Genomic DNA, 22,852 nt, shown 5'->3' on the forward strand with positions numbered 1-22,852 from the left:
AAGCCATTTACATCACGAAAGAGAACAAGAAGTTATGTACTCACCATAACGTTCGATGTATGTAGTCCATCTCACCTTACATTCTTACCCGTGGGTTCAGAGCCGAACCTTGGCTCCGACTCGGCCATACTCTAGCTCGAAGTCTGCAACTGGCTCATGGCTAAGAGGTATCCCATCATGCAACAGGTCTATTCCCCAGATCTTGTTTGTTGGAAGCTCACACACGTGCACACTGAGAAGAAGAACAACCCCAACAGAAAGGACTACTGACACCTAGAGACTATACCCCCAGGTCCTCCAGGAGGGGGAAGGAGGGAGGGTTTGTAAGAATGTAACGCGAGATGGACTACATACATCGAACATTATGGTGAGTACATAACTTCTTGATGTTATGTAGTCCACTCTCGCCTTCATTCGTACCCGTGGGACAGCGTCCCTAGCATCTTGATCTTGGGTGGTTCAGTGAAAAATACTCGAGCACTGTGTAACCAAAGGAAGATCTGCCTCTAGAGACCAGATCTAATTTCTAGTGACTAATAAAGGTATGAGGCGAAGCCCATGTTGTTGCAGCACAAATATCATCCATAGACATCCTAGTCTGAAACGCAGCTGAGGTAGCCACAGATCGTGTAGAATGAGCCTTCACTTTAAAGGGTAATTCTTTGCCATTGGAAGCATAAATAAATGAGATGCAATCGGAGATCCAGTGAGACAAGGTTACCTTAGAAACAGGAACCCCAAGCCTAGTGTCTGAAAACCAGACAAATATTTGATCTGATTTCCTGAAATCTTTTGTCCTATGTAAATAGAAACACAATTGTCTGTGAACATCCAGCTGATGAAACTTAAATTCTGCCTTGTTGGAGAATTCAGGAAAAAACACAGGCAACTCGATAGATTGGTTGATATTGACAACAGAGGCAACCTTTAGAACAAAAGAATGGTTGGTTCTTAAGCAGACCCTATCTTTGTGAAACACCAAATAAGGTGGCCTAATCGATGATGCTTGGAGTTCAGAGACCAGCCTAGCTGAAGTTATGGGTACCAAGAATACTGTCTTCCATGACAAGAATTTAATGTTATACGTAGCTGCAGGCTCAAAGGGAGTTAAGGTGAGCTTCTGTAGTACAAAATTGAGGTCCAATAGCATCACTGGATCAAAGACTAGAGGTTGGAGTAACAATGCCCCTTTCAGATTCATAGGTTCATAGATTAATACTAAGCTAACTACCCTTGCGAGCCATTTTAAGCCTAGCCAATTATCCCTTGTGAGACTCAAACCCTGCACCTTGTGTTTGTAAGGCAAACAACTTAAACATTAGGCCACCCTATTTATTAAGCCCTACAAAGCCTATGAGCCATAAGGTTGAGCTCATTAGCAACATGAAAGGTAGAAATCACTGCCAGTTGCAATTTAATGGTTGCTGCAGTTGACCCCTGACTGAACAGTTGAGAAAGAAATTCCAATATTGCCGAAATAGGCGCTGTATAAGGATCAATATGTCTCTCACGGGCCCAAAGAGAAAATCTCTTCCACTTACTGGAATAAATCTTTCTGGTAGAAGGCTTGTGGGAAGATGATAGAATATGGACCACTTCTGGGGAAAAATCATGAAGCCTGACTAAGGATGGAACTGGAGCAGCCAAGCTGTCAACTTGAGGGTCTGGATGGAGGGATGGAACTGTCCTGACATATGAGTCAGCAGATCTGGAGCTGGGTCCAGAATCCAGGGCTTGTCCATTAGATAGAGTTGAAGAAAGGGAAACCAAATCTGACGAGGCCAATGTGGGGCAATGAGGATCATTTTGCTTCCCAAAGACTGTGCTTTCTGAATGACCTTTTATATTAGAGGTAACTGTGGAAAGGCGTAGAGAAGTCTGGAGGGCCAATCGTGAACCAGAGCGTCCCTGGGTGTCTCCCCCTCCAGGGGGATAAGGGTGAAGTAGCTGCTACATTTGGCATTGAGGGGGCTGGCAAATAGAGTGCAGCAAGGCTGACCCCATCTGTGGAATATCCTCTCTGCAACATAATTGTTCAGGGACCACTCGTGAGGCATTAGGATAGCTCTATTCAGCCTGTTGGCAATCACGATGGACTTCCCCAGTATATGCATTGCAACTAGAAAGTGTTGGAAAGACAACGCCCACTACCAAACTCGTAGTGCCTCTCTGCAAAGGGGGTATGATTTGGTTTCTCCCTGTTTGTTCAGATACCATACCACTGACGTTTGTCTGAGTGGATTGCAATTGTCCCTAGAGGGAGAAAGCTCTGAAGTGCTTGCAACGCTAACAGCACTGCTCTTATCTACAAGACACTGATATGCAAATGGGTTTTATGATCCTGCCACATGCCTTGGACAGTCCTGCCGAGATAATGCCCCCCCCCCCCCGATCTGGGAGGCATCCGTGGTCACCGTGACAAATGGAGATGGGATAAAGGGCTTGCCCACGTTGAGATTGCTGGCCTGAAGCCACCAGCGTAGATCCTGCTTGCACGTGTCTGTAATCAGAATAGAATGGGAGAGTAGAAGATGCTGTAGTGACCATTGGGTGAAAAGCAGCTACTGAAGAACCCTCATGTGTAGTCTGGCAAGGGGAACTAGCATGAGCGTGGCAGCCATGGTCACTAATAACTTGAGGATCATTTTTGCCTTGACCTTCCTCAATGGTAGTAAGGCGTAGACCTGCTGATGTAGAGCCTGAATTCTCTCTTCTGGTAAGAAGGCCCTCATGAACACTGTATCTAGTTTGGTGCCGATAAAAGTGACATGCTGCGAGGGCAACAAGGCAGCTTATTCCAATTTAGAGTAATTCCTAACCTTTGGCACAGTGTAATGGTGGCGTGGCATCCCTGGTCTGTAACAGTAGATGCCTGGTGGTGGCAGAAAGGAGCCAGACGTCCAGGTACGGAAACACTTGGAATCCCTGATGTCTCAAGTGAGCCGTTACCACTGCCATGCATTTGGTGAACACCCTGGGGTCTGCGGTGAGACCAAAGGGCAGAGCGTGAAACTGAAAATGACTGGCTCCCAGCCGGAAGCGTAGATGACTTCTCAATGCCCTGTCCATCTTGATATGGTAGTAAGCATCTTTGAGGTCGGTGGAGCACATCCACTCATCTTTTCCTAACAGAGGGAGTATTGACTAAGGTGACCATGTAGAACTTGGACTTTTGTACATGAAGGTTCAATCGGCTAAGATCCAAGATGGGTCTCAGGTCCCCTGTTCTTTTTGGCACCAAAAAGAATCTGGAGTAAGTCCCTAATCCTAATTGGTCTGCGGGGACAGGCTGGATGGCTCCCTTTGAAAGCAACTTTTTTATTTCTAAAGTTGCAGAATCCCTGTGACTGGGTGGAATGTCTGGGATTCTCTTGGTTGGTGAGAGAGGAGAAGAGAAGGGAATATGATAACCTCTGGAAATTATGTTTAATACCCACTCGTCTTGAGTGACATCTTGCCAGGCTTCTGGGTATAAAGAAATGCAACCCCGACTGACTCCAGAGACGCACAGTCGGGCCTCCCTTCAGGAGTGCTGGTAGGAAGAACCACAAAAGGAATCACAGTCCCCATGGTTATGCAGGCCTCCTCTGCCTCTAGGGCAGTGTCTACCTGAATTTCCACCCCCTCCCCTGCCTCCGGAGAGTGAAACACTTTGTGCGCCCTAAAAAAACCACTGCGACTTCCTAAACCACATTTTCCCACCCTTCTGGTCCTTGGGGTAAGGTCTAGAAGGCATGGAAAAATGGACTCCCACGGCAGACAGGGTTTTTCCTTCCTGCTCGCACCTAGTGAGAGTGTCCTTCACCTTGGTTCCAAACAACGATGAACCATCAAAGGGGGATTTGGTGAACATAGACTTGAAGGCCTCTGCGAAATTGCACAGGCGCATCCAGGAGTGTCTCCTAAGAGAGACTCCAAAACCCGCTGCCCTACTCGCTCTGTCGGCTGCATATGAGATCAGCCTCTTGGAGGAGTTGGTAAGGGAATTTAGGGTAGTCATCTGTGCATTGACCTTCTGTGCCACGGCATCAGAAATGTTACCCTGTAGAGAATCTCCTAGCTCTTTTAGGAGATCTCTCTGGAGCCTTGTAAAATGCCTCAAGTAGTTCAGCGACAGCAGTGTAAAGGCCGCTGAGGTAAACGCACGCTTCCCATACCTGTCCACAGCCCGGGACTCCTTATTAGACGGATGGACAGTAGATGAAGTTTCAGCAAGTTCCTTCTTGGAGGCTGCTGCCACCACCATGGCATCTACTGGAACGCCTTTAGTTAGATATTCCTTGTCAGTGGGGGCAGACAAAAACTTATTGGGTCTCCTAGGGACTGGTTCCACAGTGTCAGGAGTTTCCCACACCTTTTGACAGACAAGATCTAGTAGCTCATCAAAAGGGGGAGAAACCCAAGAGGTGGAGGTTTGAGACTCGAATGCCTTCAGGAACACAGACTCCTCATCAGAAGGGGATTTGAAGGGCCAGCCGCCTCTCTGCTTCAAGATCTCCAGGATATCTGAAAAAGAGATACCTTCAGAAGATGACTTGGGGGACCCCTCTGACTCCTCAAGGTCAGTGTCCGATGTGAGAGACTCATCCGGGGAGTCAAGGTGTTTCCTCTTACACAATCTCTTTCTGGCGGGCTCCTCAAGCAAAACCTCTGGGGAGATGTCAGAAAGTTGGGGACCACTCATGAAGGTATCCTGAGGCTTTTGGTCTCTGCTGCCCATGGATAGGGGGTGATCCGAAACTGACACCGGTGCTGGAGGGGGAAGAGTATAGGTGCCGAAGGATGCAGCTGACGACTTGGCCAGCACGCTCCTCATAAACTCAAAGGCTGATCCCCTCGGCTTCGAAGGCCGACTAACTGTAGAGGAAACAGTAGTAGCCCTCGGCGCCGAGGAGATGAGGTCCGAAGCAGATGTCGGGTCCAAGCTCAACCGAGCCGAAGCACCGAGAGGAAGGCTCAGAACCGATGAAGATCAATCTGAGCCTTCCCTCTTTGGTCCGACCAGAATACCATGGACCTTCGACCCCGTGGACGGAGCCGACGGGGACAGAGCAGAAATCGGAACCAAGAAGCCAGGCGTGGCTACTGGAACCGACCTAACGGCACCCGACGGAACTGACAGCTCCGGCTCCAAAGGCCGAGAAAGGCTTGGAGGGGGAACAACAAAGGTTGAAGAGGCCATAGGCTCCGGAGCCGACTGGGTCGGAGTCAAAATCAATTTGGCCAACACCGATGACTGAAGCAGTTTCTTCATCACCCTATCAATGTCCTCATTGGAAAGGGACCTGGAGGATATTGTTGGAGATCTGGATCTCCCTACATTAGGGGACATGCGTGAAGGAGAAATGGGTCGAATAACTGGAGACCGGCTCCGAACCAAAATATCCATGACCGGCTCCAAAAGGCTGAAAGCCGATACAGACTTAGTCAAGACACTACCTTCTGTCGGCACCAAGGGCAATGGAACTGAAGAAGGAGAAATTGTTCTAGCAACTTTCTCTGGCAGCTCTGAAGAAACAGACGGAGCCGGAGAGCGCTTCTTAGAAGTCTTTTTGTCCTTTTTACCTGGAGAGGATATTGTACTGAAAGACTTAGCCAAGTCTTCCTCGAAGGAGTGTTTAAGCAGTCCTTTCAAAATGAGCTTGTTCTTCCTCTCCTGTAGTACACGGGGACTAAAGGAATGACAAAACAAGCAGGACTCTTGGAGGTGAATAGCCCCGAAGCAGTACACACACAGAGTGCCCATCAGTCAAAGACATTTTATTGTTGCATTCAACACGTTTTAAAGCCCGAAGGCCTGTGTTCTTTAGAATCCTTGTACATGCTGAAAAGGAGAACACACACAGGTACAAACCAATATGTACACACACTAGACCCAACTAAACCACGCATGAGAAACAGAGCCTCTAACTAAAAATGGCCTAGTAACCGGCGGGAAAACACAACAGGGAGGACTAGGTTCTCTAACTTAAATGGGCCTAGCCCGGGGGAATAAAGGCAGGATAGCAACACTAGCCAGACATGACAACACTAAATGCTAACAGAATGGAGCACCAAACCAAAGCCCACACAGAAACAATGGGGAGGACTAGGTCCTCTAACTGAAATGGGCCTAGCCCGTGGGGAGAAAGGAAACTAACAGGATACCAAAACGGCCAACGACAAGGCCACAAAAAACAGCAAGAGAAACAAAACAAAGGCAGTAAAACACCACTACCACACACACAGAGCTATGAAAATAGCTTTTTTGAGCAACAAGTCAAAAGTTTATAAAAAGTTTATAAACAGCATACTTAGCCACGGCCAAAACTGAGACCACGTCTGAGGGTAACGAGCGGGAAACGAGATCTGGGGAATAGACCTGTTGCATAATGGTATACCTCTTAGCCACAAGCCAACTGACTTTGAGCTAGAGTATGGCCAAGTCGGAGCCGAGGTTCGGCTCCGAACCCACGGGTAAGAATGACGGCGAGATTGGACTACATAACATCATTGAAACAACTGCAGTTGTAAACATGCATCACTTATAAACCATCCAGTCACTGTCAGTTAAGCATTATATGGCTCATTTACATCTCGCCTCTTAAACATCTTTCCTGCTCTCAAATAACATGTAGGTTGGCACCACCACACACCACACTAAACCAATTACACCGACAAATGCTGAGGTCTTATTACCCTAACTAAACTGCAAAGACCTCATAAATATAATATATGAAAAAGTATCCTCAGCAACCTAACAATATGGGCAGCAACCACCTTGAAAGATAGTTCAAATAGTCAGTGACTCAACTGAAATAAATTCCTGGGCTTGGTCCTTACCTATATGGCTCAGCTTTGCTCTCTACCAACTGCAACTTCCTCCCTGGTTAAATCAAACCATAAATCAGTCACATTCAGCTAAAGACTGAAGCCAGAAACATCTTTCAATACCTTGGTATTCATAGACTATACCCAAGGCTAAGCTAGTAAAACTTAGTGATAACCTAATCAAATCATGCAAAGCCAGACACGGGGCAAAAATAACCACCCACTTGAAAGACAATCACAAAACCTTCTTTAATCGTGTTAAAAATCTCAGCCACAATGCCCAGCATTGTGCAGAGCTAACGGTAAATAATATCACATAATTGGACTCACAAGACATGGATAATCTACCAGAAAACAAATTTACACCAAGCTTCACCCCCTCTCCCCTCCAACATTCTCAAATCATATACCCACAAGTACACTCTCCTCCCCTCAGAATCTCCCAAGGACCTGTTCTCAAGATCCTATCGACATTTATGGGACCAGATAACATACCAGGCTGCTTAGTGGTCAGCCTGAAACATGACTTGTCTGATCCACTACAGAAACTATGCAATATCAGTATCAAAGCAGGTTTCATGCTGGATGAATGGAGGACTATAATAGCCACTCCCTTGCACAGGGTATGAATGAAGCCAGGTAATTATAGACCTATAAGCTTCAGCAATCTCATCTGTAAGGCTCTGGATAGGATTAGTATGGAATTAATAAAGATACAGTTAACCTACAGACTCTCATCCCAGCCCAGTTCAGATTCATCAAGGGTAGGTCCTGCCTACTTAACCTGGTCAACGACTTCAAAAAAGTTACTAAAGCAATAGGCGAGGACAAAACAGTGCACACTGCATATTTAGACCTTGCAAAGGTGTTAAACACCATTCCATGTCCAGGTATCATAAGTAAACTCTCACAGTTAAATGTCAATCCCTATGCAACTCACTGGATAACAAACTGGCTCAGAAATGAAACAGGAAAGTTAGGGTGGCTGGCTATCTCTACCTCCCCCAAAAGACCATCATGAGTGGTATACCCAAGGGGCCATTCTTTAGGCCACTACTCACAGCATTTATTTCTTGGAAGTCAAAGTTTATATTAAGGATTTGTGGCTGACCAGGTTTGAACACAATTACAAACTTGGTACCATCATAAAATCTCCAGAGGACACCAAGATCATCCAAGAGGGCATATCCTAAACAAATACACTGCGTCCAAAGCATAGACTAAAACTAAATGCTAAGAAGTGCATAATCATCTCCTATGGCAAGCTTGATTCTTCTTGCAACCTTCACTCTCACAACACATCCTGCAAACTGATACTGTAGTTAAGGATCTAGAAACCTATGTTGATATTGAACCGTACTTTGATTACCATGTATCCACTACTGAAAGGAAGTCCTTTTTTACTGCATGGCTTATAGCCAAAAGTACTGTGTCCAGGTCCAGGGATGCAATCTTTCCAGTGACCACAGTACTATCTCACTTAAAAAAAATCATTGTGGACCTAAATCTCTAAACCTATGCTGACCATCACATAGCCTTGTCCTTCTTCTCTGCATCATACAAGTTACTAAGAGGTGAAGTCTGTCTCACATATACAGCCTCAACAGACCCTATCCTGTCAGACCACATCATACTCACAAGTCCAATGAATATAAGGTCAGTAGATCTTAACCTCTTTTGCAGCATAAGCAGAACATGTTGGAGGTAGAGGTATGTATCACAGTGGATACCGCTTCTATGGTGCCATTTCCACTACATATAAAGTGAAGTACTTCTGTTATTCTGTTCAAACATAATTTTTTACAAACGGATGGGAAAATGCAAATTCACTCCTGGTCCATCACCCATGTCCTTCAAGGACAGGAGCAAAAAGTAAATGTCTCAACACATCCTCATTTTGACAGTCTCTGGGTTACTTGTATGCAAAATGTAAGAGCTAAAAACTACCATAGGAATGTAAGGCTAGGCTTCTTAAGAGCTTCATACATCAATAACTTAATACGTATTCTGACACTACATAAAACACTACATCCAAGCATACCAGATGGAAATGGAAGGTAAAAGGACTGAGGGCACCTTCTGTATCCATCATATGAACTACATAGCAAGTCATGCATTACGATGTGGGTGCTCTATCAGAATTTGAAATTATAGTACGAGTTCCAAAACTGAAAACATTTCAGTGTATTTCAGGAGAAGTATAATGTGAGTGTCTGTACCTCCACAACACACACGCTAACTGTACAGTATATGTTAACGCTGAGATTGCTGTACCTTGGAAAAGGGAATTCTACAAGACATAGCAATTTCAGACTTAGTACATATTTCCTTACAAAAACACTTACATTTTCACAGTTCTAAGAGTTTTACTTACCTGTACTCAAACTTATAATGGGAGACCTCATGGCACGTGAACCTAATAAGTAACTAATGACTAGTAAACATATGGGAGAACAAAGTGTGCACACAGAAATGGTGCCTTATGGAAAAATCAGGAAGCAAAGCAGATGGACAAAAAAATAATAAATAACCAGAAAAGGCAAACAAATCATAGGTAATTACCAGAGGTGTAGCCCTAGGCTGATACCACAAGCCAGTGCCCCCATTCTCTCAGTGCTAGTTAAGCTCTGGCTTATTACAATCACATCCATGACCCTCCCCCAAGCTAGCTCTTCCACTGAAGAGCAAGAAAAATAAACACTTTACTGTAATAACCCAATTTCCTAAATTGTAGTGATCAGATCAGATTAGAGTTTACATCCATGCCCCCAATATCTCTCAACTGTCCAGATTTTTGCCTCATATTTTGGTCTGTTCCTCATAAAAGTTTTGATTTTTCTGCCTAATGGCTGAGGACTGAAGTCACTAAATAATAACAGACATTTGAGTTTCATACTTTGTAACCTTTAGAAATGCATGTTAACACAAACTCTGCTATTCTAGCAAAGAATTTCAACTTTGAGCAGAAAAGACAGTACTCCTTAACAACATTGCAGCAATGGGGTTATTACAGTTATATGCATGCTGCCCCAGCTAGTTCTACCAGTGAAGAGAAAAAAACCTTCCATGTAATAACCCATCGCTATTACAGTCACACAGCTGTATCCATGTCCCCTTCCAGCTACCAAAAATAAATAAATAAATAAATAAACAAACACCTTTTCTTTTAAACTACGGCAAACTACTCGATACAAATGTAGTACACATTTGCTACAGTTTAGACGGCACAGGGAGTGCTGCAGCACACCGCAAAAGCAAGATCGGCTTTTAAAAGCCAGCACTGCACTAAGGAAAGGTAGCTCGATCGTTTATGACAAAGGATTGCCATTCATGCCCCCCAACACTTTGGAACCTGGGCAACTGAATCCTCTTGCCCTGCCCTAGCTATGCTTTTGGTAATTAACAGGCTTCCAGTCCAGGGGAACAGTGAAGAGCCCATCTCAAATTCCCAGTTCCCAATAAAATATGGATGCATGTCTACATATATATGCAACTTGTGCTAACACCAGCATTAAGTAATGCAGGCAATGCATTAAGAAAAACCTTATCAAGATGTCAGCAAAATCTGAAAGTGTCAGTTATTTTGGGAAATTAAATGCAACAAAACTAGAAGTCTACTAATACATGTTAATACTTGAAATAAAGAATCATGAATTAAAGCAACCAATGATGCTAACATTTTATACCCTCCTCTGCTGGATTCCTCCCCAACACAGTTTTTTGCTGACGCAATGGCAATCAGTCTAAAATTTATCAGTTGCAACACAAGTAAAATCCTGGTCTGCACAACTCAGCTGCTAGCATCATGACCCTAGCTGTACATTATAACAGAAAAGTTAATGCAGACTTCAGGGAGGGACCAGAAAAAAAAAAAAACAAAGGAAAAGATCATTCAGAACTTTAATAATGAAGCTAAGAATAAATTCAGACCCTAATGCTTACGTTAAATTACAGAAAGCATGCTTACTGTACACACAGATATTAGTATGACTATGCACAGCTTTTACTTACTGACTATGTGTCCTGTGTTCTGAAAAGCCAGCTCTACTATGCTTTCATCATGATCTGAAGCAGCCTGGTGAAAAACAGAGAAGATGTTCTTCCAGCCTGAACGAATATTAGCAGCTTGAGAGTTCACCATTTGAGCAATACAGCGAATCACCATATCCCGAATCGTTGGTGACCTTCAAAAGAATAACAGGTAATATAAACAATGTTGCTTTACAGGTTACTCAAAACAAAACTGTCCTTCCAAAAAATGTTGTTGAAGACCAATGTTTTCTCTCCAGCTTACCTCTCAACCTCTCATCCCAAGAAATCAGGACAAAACCAAATATAATGGGGGGGGGGGGGAGAGCGGCCCAAAAATAAGGTCAAATTTTTATTAATGCTCTTACAAACTTAAAAAGTTGTTAGAATAAAATGTTTACTGTTTGTATGCATTTTCTGAAAAATATGAAGTCTGAAATTCAAATGTCTGTCTATTAGTAATTTCAGTCCTCACTAATTTGACAAAAACCCACAATTTTCATAAGGAACAGACCAAAAACATGAGGCAAATATCTGGGCACTTGAAAGGTATGCCCTCCAGTCTCCTCGACTGCAGCTCTTTTGACTGCCTTACCCAAACATTAAATGTAAATATACAACAGATTTTCAGTTAATAGTGTGTGCCAATTCTGCCATACAATCAAACTAAAAATATTTTACTGACAAGGATTTTGCTTACCATTAGTGAACAGTATTGCAGTTTTCTGTGGTAAGGAATGTACAAAATACATTATGATTGTGTGGGAAAACCAAGCAGTGTGTGTGTGTGGGGCGGTCAAATGCAATGTTACCCACAGTCAGGGGCGGCTCGTGGCATCGGTCTGCCGGACTGCAGCCCCCTCAGCCACAAATTACTGTTGTGTAGTACTACTTCACTGTGTTTTAAAAATAAAAAAATAAATAAATAAATAAACCTTTTTTTTTTTTTTAAATTCGCATCCGCGACTCGCGCATGCACAGTTTAACTGCCTCGGGCTGCGGCGGTTTCAACAGTTTTTTTTTTATTTTGATTGCAGCCCGGGGGGAGCTATGAAGATAGCATTGTGATGCCCAGAAGTCTATGCGGTTCCAAACCGCATAGACTTGGAAGGGGCTCGGACTGCGACGTCCGCAGGCACGTCTTGACATGCTTGCTGGGATGCATGCTGATTGGTTCTCGCTCTCTTCCCGGGCTTTGTGCTGGGAAAGAGCGAGAATCTGTCAGTTGGAGTGATCAGTGGACTGTGGTGGAGGATTTATTTAGTGCAGCTTTTTTTTTTTTTTTAATCGGGTCTAGTGTGGTGTGGAGGTTCCATTTATTTAGCCGATCGTCGGGCCGGTAAGTAAGTGTGTGTGTGTGTGTGTGTGTGTGTGTGTGACTTACTTTAATATACTAGTTGTATAAACATATATATTAGGACAGTTTAGGAGTGATTTCTTTCTAGTTGTCCCTGGGGCTGCCTATTCAACCTGTATCAGTATTTCTAATTTCATTCCCTGCATCATATCTGCCATTTGTTTGACTTCACTTTAACAGGAAACTTATAGAGCATTTCTAGTGCATTTTTATACAGTTTACTGTGTCATGTTCCTTTTTTAATTTCTTCATGGCTCCTCAACTTCCAGATAGCGCTGTAGTAATTATAAAACATCCACCAAGCAACATACCATTTCTGGGACTGAAGTGCAATATAAAGTCATTGCACTACTTAGATTTCAATGAGGACACCTGAAGGAGGAGGAGGATAAAACCTTTAGAAAGGTGAGATCAACTATTTTGAAGACATGATAGTCTTAATCGATGAAAAGGAAAGACCACAGAGTTTGTATAGAAAAAAAAAGATATTCAAGATAAGTTGTCTTCTTTTACTAAACATCAGGATAAACCAAACCCACGTTTTCCCATTTCTTGTCAGTTGCTGAGGCCAGTCTTATATGAATTGCATCTTTCTTTTCTATCTTTAGTCCCTTTTTCTCCTGTCTATCTTGGGCTGTTAGGACACCTTGTACATAGATTTTTGCACTTTATAAATACAATTATTCTGGCTTTCTAGGCTGTTTGATCTTGCTTCCTTTGATGTGCTTATCATTTGTGCATATTATTCCAGTTATATGGGGTATACACCTGTAAACGCTAATGAGCTAGCTACAGTAATTTAAAATACTGTGTGGTATTCAAAAGTTGTAGTTAAGTTTGAATGTTGAAAGTGTGGGAGCTACACTAACATCTCATGGTCATGTAGTATTTATTTAACCTTACAATCTGATATGGTGCCATGTGGTGAAATATCTGACTAAACAGAAGAAATATATCCACAAAAGTAAATAAATATATGTGCTTTTAAGAGTCTGTATATTTGGAACTACAAAAGTGTAATTCTCAGTGGAATAATTACTCTGCTGCAGCCACCATGATTTATTTAATTGCAATGGAATCTGGCAGACAACTGGAAACTTTGCATCTGGAAATTGAATTTATTCCTTTTTGCAGGTGGTTTAGTTGAAAAGTCTCAGATTCAGGAAGTTAGGTGTCCTGCATCCTTGTATTTTACTAGGGAAGAATCACTAAAGATATTTAACTCTTTTTTTTTTTTTTTTCCCCTTGATTAGGACAAATATAAACAACACTTTCACGAAAAATTATATGAATATTGATAGCCAAAAAGAATTTGCCATTTACTAAACATTAATTCTTTAAAAACATACACAGTTCTGAATGGACTATAAATGCATATGTTATGGAAGTGAAGAATAGAGCGAAATAAAATTAACTCTCTAAATGTTCACAGTGATAACAATAAAATGGCAGACCCTAGAGAAAAAGATCAGTGATGGTCAGCCCAGAAATATTTTGACATTTATTAGTTATGGGGAGTGCCTTCTGTGTGGAGTCTGCATGTCCTCCCCGTGGGTCAAGTGGCGTTCCGAAAGACATGCGTGAATGGGCGTGTCTTCGTTGAAGGTTGGGCATCAAGCTGGCAACTCGGCACCGTAAAAATCTACTGCCAGTCAGTCATTAGCGGACCGGAGTTCTGCTGTGGGGACCCCTAACCGGGAAAAGCCGAAAGACAACAATTCTTTAGAACAGCACAAGGTCCTACAGAGCCTATAGATACATATATCTCTAAATGGAAGAATAGAGCCAAAGTCTGTAAAATTGATGAGCTGCATATATTTGAAAGTATTAAAATAATTTTGGTATACAAAATTGGGAAACAAATGGGGCAGTCTTTTAAGAGAAACAGATCTAGTTTTTATTGTGTAGAGCAAATGAAATTATTAAAATACTCAAAGAATAAATAAAAGTAATTAAATCCAGAAAAGGCAAGCTGCATTGTAAAACCAGTAGGGGTGAAAAAGAGAGTGGTGTGTGATTCCAAGATGAAGAGTAGAGAAAATGTTGCATCACTGTAATTAAGGCTTTTAGTCGATATGTCTAAAAGCATGACGGAAATAATTGTTCTACAAAATCTGTGCCAGAAAAAGGCATTTCTCTAAAATGTGTAAATGAAAAACCAATCTGTTCAAAATAACTAGTGTAGTGTTAAACAAAATATGGTGATTAATTGTTATGAAAAATACATCTGAAGTATGGAGACTGCGCAAGGCTGACTATTACAAAGAAATATGATAGTTTAAACTCATATGTCCCCTCATCTTCATCTTCAACATGCATTTCATTACAGTGCTTTTCAGCAAAGCACTGAGTTCAACATTAAAACAATACAACGGCAATGTATAAAGTAATAAAAACAAGTAACAATAAAATATAAAATTCATCAAACAGACTGAAGTGAAGTTAAGACAATTATCAGGTCTGCTACTAAACGAATGTGAAATAATGAGTTACATTAAATGGTTACAGCAGTTCATTTTCAAAAAATAAGTCAGAAAGTCAGTAATTCAGAAGTAAATCTGCTCCAGTATCTGTACAAGGACAACTAGCTGATACATTATTCTATTAGTTAGATGATAAATAATGACAGACAAATATTTGAGTTTCAGATTCCATACCCTTCAGAAAATTCATACTAATGCAAGATCTACTATTCTATTATCTTTTTAATTATCTAGGTTTATAAGAGCAATATTTAAAATTGTCCTTATTTTTGGACCTTTGTCCCACTTCTATTTATGGTTTTGTCCAGATTTCATGCTCTGAGGTTGAAAGATATGACAAATATGTCAGGGCCATCACCGTCAGCCAGAGACATTTCAAATTGTGACATACTTGTTGTACCCCACTGCCCCATGTAGTGACTCTGGATGTGTCCAAGCAAGACAAGGAGCAGTTATGCAGTGTAAGTGTGCAAGTATCCCCCCATCCAAGATAGACACAAGTACTACAGTGGCTTTTCATCCGTCCTTGATTTTGCAGAATGTTCTGGTTTTCTGTCATATTTTTATACTGTTGATTTATGCTTCTTATTCAGAAAATGCATGTTGTTGCAGTACCTGTTGGCCTGTGTTTAACTAGCAATGCTTTAATGACCATCAGGTAAGCTTGTCTGAGATTGTAAGATGCAAGTAAGCTTTAATAAGCATACTGTTAAAGAATTACCAACATTGAAAGCCTTTTGTTGTTGCCATGCAGAGAATATTTACATAACTAGATAGCGTATAAGCCTTTGGTATTGAAATGCATATGATAGTATTTGTAATAAAGAACAGGATTACAGTATTTTCAGAACCTCGTTACATTTGTTGGAAACTTGCAGTCACCTTTGCAGGCTTTACACGTCCACGTAAACTAAACAAAATGCAATCTATCATGTGTGATCCATAACCTGTGCAGTAATCCTTTAAGCAATTTATCTTGAGTTTGTTTCTTGTTTGTTGTTCATTTTTTACTTTGATTTTCCCCATGAAACAAGTAGGTAGTTGTTGTTAAGCAGCAGGTCTTTTTTGGATAAGAAACATTTTTACAAGTGGGGATATCACAGCAATTGCTACTTTTAGCATGTTACTTGGTACTTTTGTAAAATTGAATATAAATTATAATTAGAACTGCAGTGCAAGGAGAAATGGTTTGAGTTGAGTGCTGCTTGTTTTTTTTATACTTGATTTTGACTGGCATTCCAGTAATGTATTTAAAAATTAATTTATTTTTTCAAGCCTCACAACCTTTTTGTTTCAATCTAGATATTAAGTAAGCTGTCATGTAGCTGATGCATTGAAATACTTGTTTTCTTCTACACTTCATTTTGTCTTGACTGGACTCTCATAATGATGGTTTGACACCCAGGGCGGCATATTTAATTAAAGTCCCAGTTTTTGCAGTTTTCAGCATAGCTCCACCCTTTTCAAGATGTCCACACCCCTTCTCATTGGCCCCACCCATTCAACTGTCTCCTGCAGCCCCCCTTTGATTTGAAGTCACCAGCCGCCACTGCCCACAGTGCTTCCCATGTCCCCAGTTTGCTGAAATTGTCTTAATTAACTTCTGCATGTTTTCCTCTTTTTCAGATGTTTACACTTCATTAAGATAACTCCCTCCCCTATACTCTGTTTACACAAGCTGAACAGTTGTAACTAATAGCTTTGTCCAGTATAAATCTATTGTTCTGTCTTCACGTGATTAAAATAAATAAAAAAAAAATGTTAGTGATTTTAAAGTACAGAGATTTCCTTTTCATGTTGTGAACTCCTGTATAAAGCCATCTGTCAAATCCAGATGCTGCTAGACACATCACCAAATCTCTCTTCCTCCTTCTATGTTCCCTAGCAAGAAAAATCTTCACATATTCCACCGTTCTACTTTTTACATAGTCCATCAACTTGGCTTGAGCATTTCTTTTTAAACACCTTTCTCTAAATACTATCTCCATGTTACTTGGAAGTTTCATGTTGTTTTACTGGGTGACATTTAGCTGCCCCAATGTACTACAAGTTAAAGTGTAGGAGTGTGAAGTGTTTGACAGCTTTAAATGGCTGTTGCACACTTTGCGCTGCTGACAAATAGCAACCAGGAATAACATGCATCTCTTATTAACCAAAAGCTTTATATGCTGTTTGACATTTTGCTCTGTCTGCTGTTTCTGTAGCAGCATTAAGTGTGTTTTAGTTTTCAAAGCATTTAATGGGTTTCCACTGCAGTTCTGTGGGGGTTGCCATCTCTGTGACAGTATGAGCTTTGCCAATAACAAGGTTCATACATATGAACCTTGCTATGACAATCTTGTAACACAAAGTATGGTGATTAATTACACTTGGACCTTAGCAAAAACATAACAATGTTACACACATTCAGGATATCATAAAAGTCCACAACAGTGTTATTACTGAGTTCACAATCTCATTGTTGCTCAACTAACAGCTTGAAAAGCTGTAACAATGCCATTATATTACTACAAAGAATTGCAATGGGAACTCCACTAACAGCTTTAAAATCTGTAACAGACCTATCACAATGCCACATACTACTGTATCGGACTCAAATAACATTGTAAAAAACATATCAGACTACAGGATGCCACACAAATAGAAGGCAGGCACTGGGGAAAAAGCTTCAGAAATACAGCATGAAATGCTGCAATGTACTAGGGGCTGCCACAGAAATATTTAGCAATCAGCCCAGAGCTGCATCAACTGACACAGCTTTAGTTGCTGCTCAGTACATCAATGTATCACATTAATAACAGATGAAGTTCCATCCATTACAAATTACTATGACCTGGTCTTTTGACCATAAACTAATTTATTATATGTTCTTGAAATGGATGACATGTTGCATTTCCTGAGTGAATTTCTTGATATCCATTTCTCGAACACATACTAAAATGGCTATGATCAGAAACCCAATTGTAAGCTTTTATGATACAGTGAGATGATAATGTTATTTTTCATTTCACCTCACAGTGTAATCTTTATACTGCGGTGGTGGTGCTGCGGTAGCGTTGTCGCCTCACAATAAGACGTTGTCCTGCTCGATTCTCAGCTACAGCTTCTTCTGTGTGGAGACATGTGTGAATGGGCGTACCTTCATTGAAGGTTGTGTGTCAGGGCCGGCAACTTGGCACGTAAAAATCTACTGCCAATCATTAGCGGACCGGAGTTCCGCTGTGGCGACCCCTAACCGGGAAAAACCGAAAGATACAACAACAACCTCACAGTATAATCTTTATGTTTCATGTTTTACTATATTGTTTATGACAATCATAACAGTAAACAGTATTAAAACCTATATTAAAACTATCAACAAAATGTGTGAAGCAAGCATGTGAACATGAAAATGTTCTAACTATTCAATATTTTACGGAAATTATTTTTCCTAAAATTGATTCTGTTGGCTCAGTTAACAAATATTTAATTTTTAATTTGTTTCAGAAATAATTTCAAATCATCACAATCAGCAGTGTGGTCAAAGTGCAGTCATACAAAGTATTAATCATAACCGTAGACATTTACTAGACTTTTGCAGCAAATAGAACAGACCAGGACTGCCATAATTTTTCTTGTTTACTACAGCAGTAGGTATCACACACTGGAACTGACATAATTTCCTTGTTCACGTCTATAACAGGTACCAGAGACAGGGACTGCCAAGGGTTACCATATTTTCAGTCTTGCAGCAATTACCACAGAGTGGAACTATCAATAGTTACTTTGATTTATCTTCTTCTAGGTATCGCAGAGAAGGAAAGCCATAGTTTCAGCCATCGGGTGCATAGCGCATAACAAAAAAATGGGAGTGCACTTGTTTTCTACACATGATCTTGCAGCAGGTACCACAGATGACAATTCTTCCAATTATGCACTACAGTGAGTGGTAAAACAAATTAGATTACTATCAGTTTCTATGCTTAATATTACAGAATAAAGTATCAGAAAAGTAAGGACTGCTCTATTTTTTCCCATTTAGTCTTGTAACAGTGACAATCATCTCCTTTTCTATACAGTCTCGTATCTAATATTGCAGTGTGTGTGACTGCCATCAATTCCATCCGTTTGTATTGCGGCAAGTACAACAGAATGGGACTGTCTTCAGTTTTTCTGCTTCACATTGTGGCTAACACCACAAAATGAGACTGAGCTTACTTCCACCATTTTGCTTGCAGCTAGCACCACAGAGTAAAACAGCCATCAGTTCCTTCAGATGGTCTTGTGGCAGGTAGCACAGAGAGAGAAGGTCTCATTTAGTTGTTTTTTTTTTTCTCGTGATAAGACACCACAGAATGGGACTGTGTTTCCTTCATTTGATCTTGTAGGATTGCAGGTGTCCAATCAATTTTTATGTTCAGTCTTTCAGCAGGGACTATAGTTAAAGAGTGCCAATGATTCCTCGTTTTAATCACAGAACAGGTACAGACAGGACTTCAGTCACTTTCTGTGAGGTCTTACAGCAGTTATCACAGTGTGGAATGCCATCATTCTCACCATTTGTTCTTGTAACAGGTACCACAATGCTAAAATGACACAATTTCCTCTATCTGGTCATGTGGCAGGTACCACAGAACAGGACCCCCATCATTTCCTGGTCTTCTGGAAGATACCACAGAGCAGGATTATGACTTCATTAACTTAGTTCCAGAAAAGCTCCATCACTTTCTGTATCTGGCCTTGTGTCTGATAAAACAGAGTTAAACTATCATCAGTTTATTCACTCAATCATACAGTAGACATCATACCGATAATGAAATGGGTGTGTTCCTAAGTGATGTCACTAGTTATCCCTGCCTGAAATGAATACAGGAAAAGAACAAACAGAGCTACTGTGCATCTTCACCAGCTCATGATCAGGCAAAAATTTAACAAGACAGTAGCATTCAACTTCATAATAATAGCATAATACCAAGTAGTAGAATGGCGCAAAGGAATAATAAAAGAAAATAACTTATATGAGGCAATCAAAGAAATATGCAAAATCAAAACAGAGGGCATGTTAGAGGGGAAGAGAAGATGGGACATACTGCAACAGCACCTTTCAAAGAGTCGCACCTTTTGCAACAGGTATCACAGATCGTCTGAGTAGCCTCTAACCAAAGGTGAAGTTACAATACACTGTTCTGCTTCTAAAGGCTCTGACAAGTTTCTAGAGCTTTGTAAATATGTGTACTGAATAAGATACAGATGATTCATGTAAACACAAAGATGCCAAAAGATGACTTATGATATACCATTCTTTTAAAGCAGCTATCTTGAACAAATACATACGTAGGTAGCTGCTGTTCACGTAGTGGAAGCTTTGAGTGGTCTCAAACACCAGTGTTACTTTTTTATGACAGCAGGTAATCTAGGTAAAGATCCAGTTCAAGAACATTTGCTATGTCAGTGGACTTATTTGTATTGAGGTGAATAAAACAAGAAAAGTGCTGATCAAGAAGAAACTTTGAAGAGCCATGGGATGCAAGTGACGATCACATCGCTTAGAGTATGAAAGACTGAAAAGCAACAAGTGAGGTGTCCTGAGTTACACAAACTCTAATGATCATATAGTGAGACTGCAGAAAGACATTTCTCTTTCCAGAATTCATTACAACCTGATTTACATATCAGAACCTGCATTTCTGAAATGCTCTCTGCAGAGATGATGACCAAATAGAAAAAGGATGGTTTTCATATAAGAAGCCAGGACTTGCATGTGAAAGCTGAATTCAAAAGAAGGTATGGTCAATATCCCTGTTAACAAACAAAACATTTCATGCTGGCAACACTGGTTTACATTTCAGCTCTGCCCCCAATAGAGTTAGCCTCATACCAAACTTACCCCTTCTCTCTATTGTGTCACACTTTAGTTCCATGAAATCCCATTTTTCCTGCCACAGTACATAAGAATTACATGTTTTTTCTTACATAAATCTCACCTTCTTTCTGAAAGGACGCTGTCTCGGACTGTATTACAAAGAACAGCCTCATTCTTTTTACAGTTTTGATTAGTCCACACTGTGATGATGCGAGGTACTGCCAACTATGCCAGGAGAAGCAAGGAACGGGATGTAACATACATCAGCATACCTAGCTGACGTTTTGTAAATTATATGCCATTTGTACATCAAACTGATTTGTACAGGTGCTTGTGTTGAAAATGCATTTGTTAAGCTGCTCGTGTTAAAAATAAACCAACAGTGGGACCTGCTGGACAGAAAAAGAAATATACCTGTATGTCAGACTGTATTGTAAAGCCTGAAATGAATATATTGCAACAGAGGATACTGGAAGAGAAGAGGTTAATCTTAGTACAGATAACTCTGGAAAATAGTCTGAAATTAAATTATCTGGTTTAGGCCATAAATATTATACTTACAGTTCTGAGTACAGCTAGAGAGAACATGTCTGTGAAAACCAGGACTAGGAATCCTATTGTGGTGTCCTTAGGGGTGAACTAATTGCTATCCTTGAAGGGTGGAAGTTTTTGAAATAGTTTTATAGCTTCCAGATACTATAACACATCTTAGCAAACTCTATGTGTGTTTTATGAACATATGTGCTACATTCTCGTTCAGTTTCTAGTAAAGAGGGTAGTGCGGGAACCACAGTCAGATAACCAGATGTATGTGATGTCATTCTGTAATCCAGCACTGAAATGATGCTTTAATACTAGATGAAACAGAAGTCTTAAGGCAGTCTGTTTTTGAAACCTGACAAAAAAGGATCACTCACCCACTTCATCTTGCCTTGCTTTATTAAGTGAGTAGGAAACAGTAATTCTTTAGATCAATCAGTAAAATATAGTGAGATTAGTCAAGTATTGTTTTTCTGTATCTGTGTGAATCTTTCCATCTGTGTTATTTTTAATATTTCATGTGACTAAAACTCTGGTATTTAATGTAATTAGATATTTAGTAGTTTCATGTTCTTTTATTATTTATTATTAAATAAATTTAAACTTTTCATCGTGGTTGGTCTTTTAGAGAATATTTTAACCTTTGGGAGTACTTTATTTATTTGGTGACACTGTGGCCACTCCTGAAAGCCTTGATGAATTGGTCAAACACTAACATTTGTATTAGTATTGATTTTATTCAGTATAATTGGATACCCTGGCAAGAGCTTTAGAGTAGTTGGCTCTCGAGTGTTATGCTGGCAGTATCTACCCTACAATCTGGGCAGATGGGACACAGCTGGTAAATCTGTGACAGCCTTTCCCAGGTTGTGTGTGTGTAAAAATCAAATCTCAAAGAGTGTGTGTCAGCTACTTGGAGCAGGGACACAGAGCACTGGTTTCACAGAGAGGATGGCGGAGGATCCAGCTTGGAACACTTAGCTGAGGACACAATTCTACAGCTGTGGTCAGTGTGGAGTCTTATTTGGGGCCTGGTGAGATAGAGAAGGAAATCCAGCCCCGAGACAGGAGTGTGTTCCCTGTGTGGTCTTAAGAGAAAGTGTGCTTGGTGCAGAAAGCTGCATCTGGAAATACTGTGTTTATCTATTTTTGTTCTAAATTAATGTCCCTCACTGGTGTCCATGGTGAGGACTGAGACTCCTTGATTACTGGCCCGGAGGAGGGACGTCACACACATCATCAATTTTACAGTATGAACACTAAAGTCAGTGAACTGCTATAAAGCATGGGTGGCTGTAGTGAACGTTCCACCAAAATCAGAAAATGAGGCCCAGGTCAACAGTTACAATTCAACATTACACACAGAATCTGTTGGTACTCTAACTTTTGGTCAGCTCCTCCTACCCTTATAAGTTTAGCAAATCTTTTAAATCACAGACATTATGAACATTAGGTTTCCTGATAAATCTGTGTTCTTTTTTAAATCAAACACAAGTGAAAATGCATATACTCACAACCTAGGTACAAATATGAATTACAGTAATTATTAGAAGCAATTCTGTAAAAGTTCTCAGATGCAAAGACACTTTAGTAAAAAAAAAAAAAAAAATCTCTATTCAGACTTTTACCACTGGATGCATTTAATGTGCAATATATTTGACCTCATATTCTAATAATCCTCCCAGGTAATCTCCACCCAACTGGCTTCTGTGTTGCTGTTGTTTGTCTTTTCGGCTTTTCCCAGTCGCCACAGCGGAACTCCGGTCTGCTAATGATTGGCAGTAGATTTTT

At 40.7% G+C, this 22,852-nt stretch overlaps 1 protein-coding gene across 1 annotated transcript in view; it reads right to left on the reverse strand.

Moving 5' to 3' along the window:
* ARFGEF2 (ADP ribosylation factor guanine nucleotide exchange factor 2) overlaps positions 1–22,852 on the reverse strand; it is a 2,483,667-nt gene that overhangs the window by 518,401 nt on the left and 1,942,414 nt on the right. Inside the window, exon 27 of the mRNA XM_044089932.1 lies at positions 10,822–10,994. Coding sequence (XP_043945867.1) covers positions 10,822–10,994 — 173 coding nt within the window. The remainder of the gene's footprint in view (positions 1–10,821; positions 10,995–22,852) is intronic.

The sequence above is a fragment of the Protopterus annectens genome, chromosome 12.part0 (genome assembly GCF_019279795.1).
Source record: "Protopterus annectens isolate FY-2018-M chromosome 12.part0, PAN1.0, whole genome shotgun sequence".
NCBI lineage: Eukaryota > Metazoa > Chordata > Ceratodontiformes > Protopteridae > Protopterus > Protopterus annectens.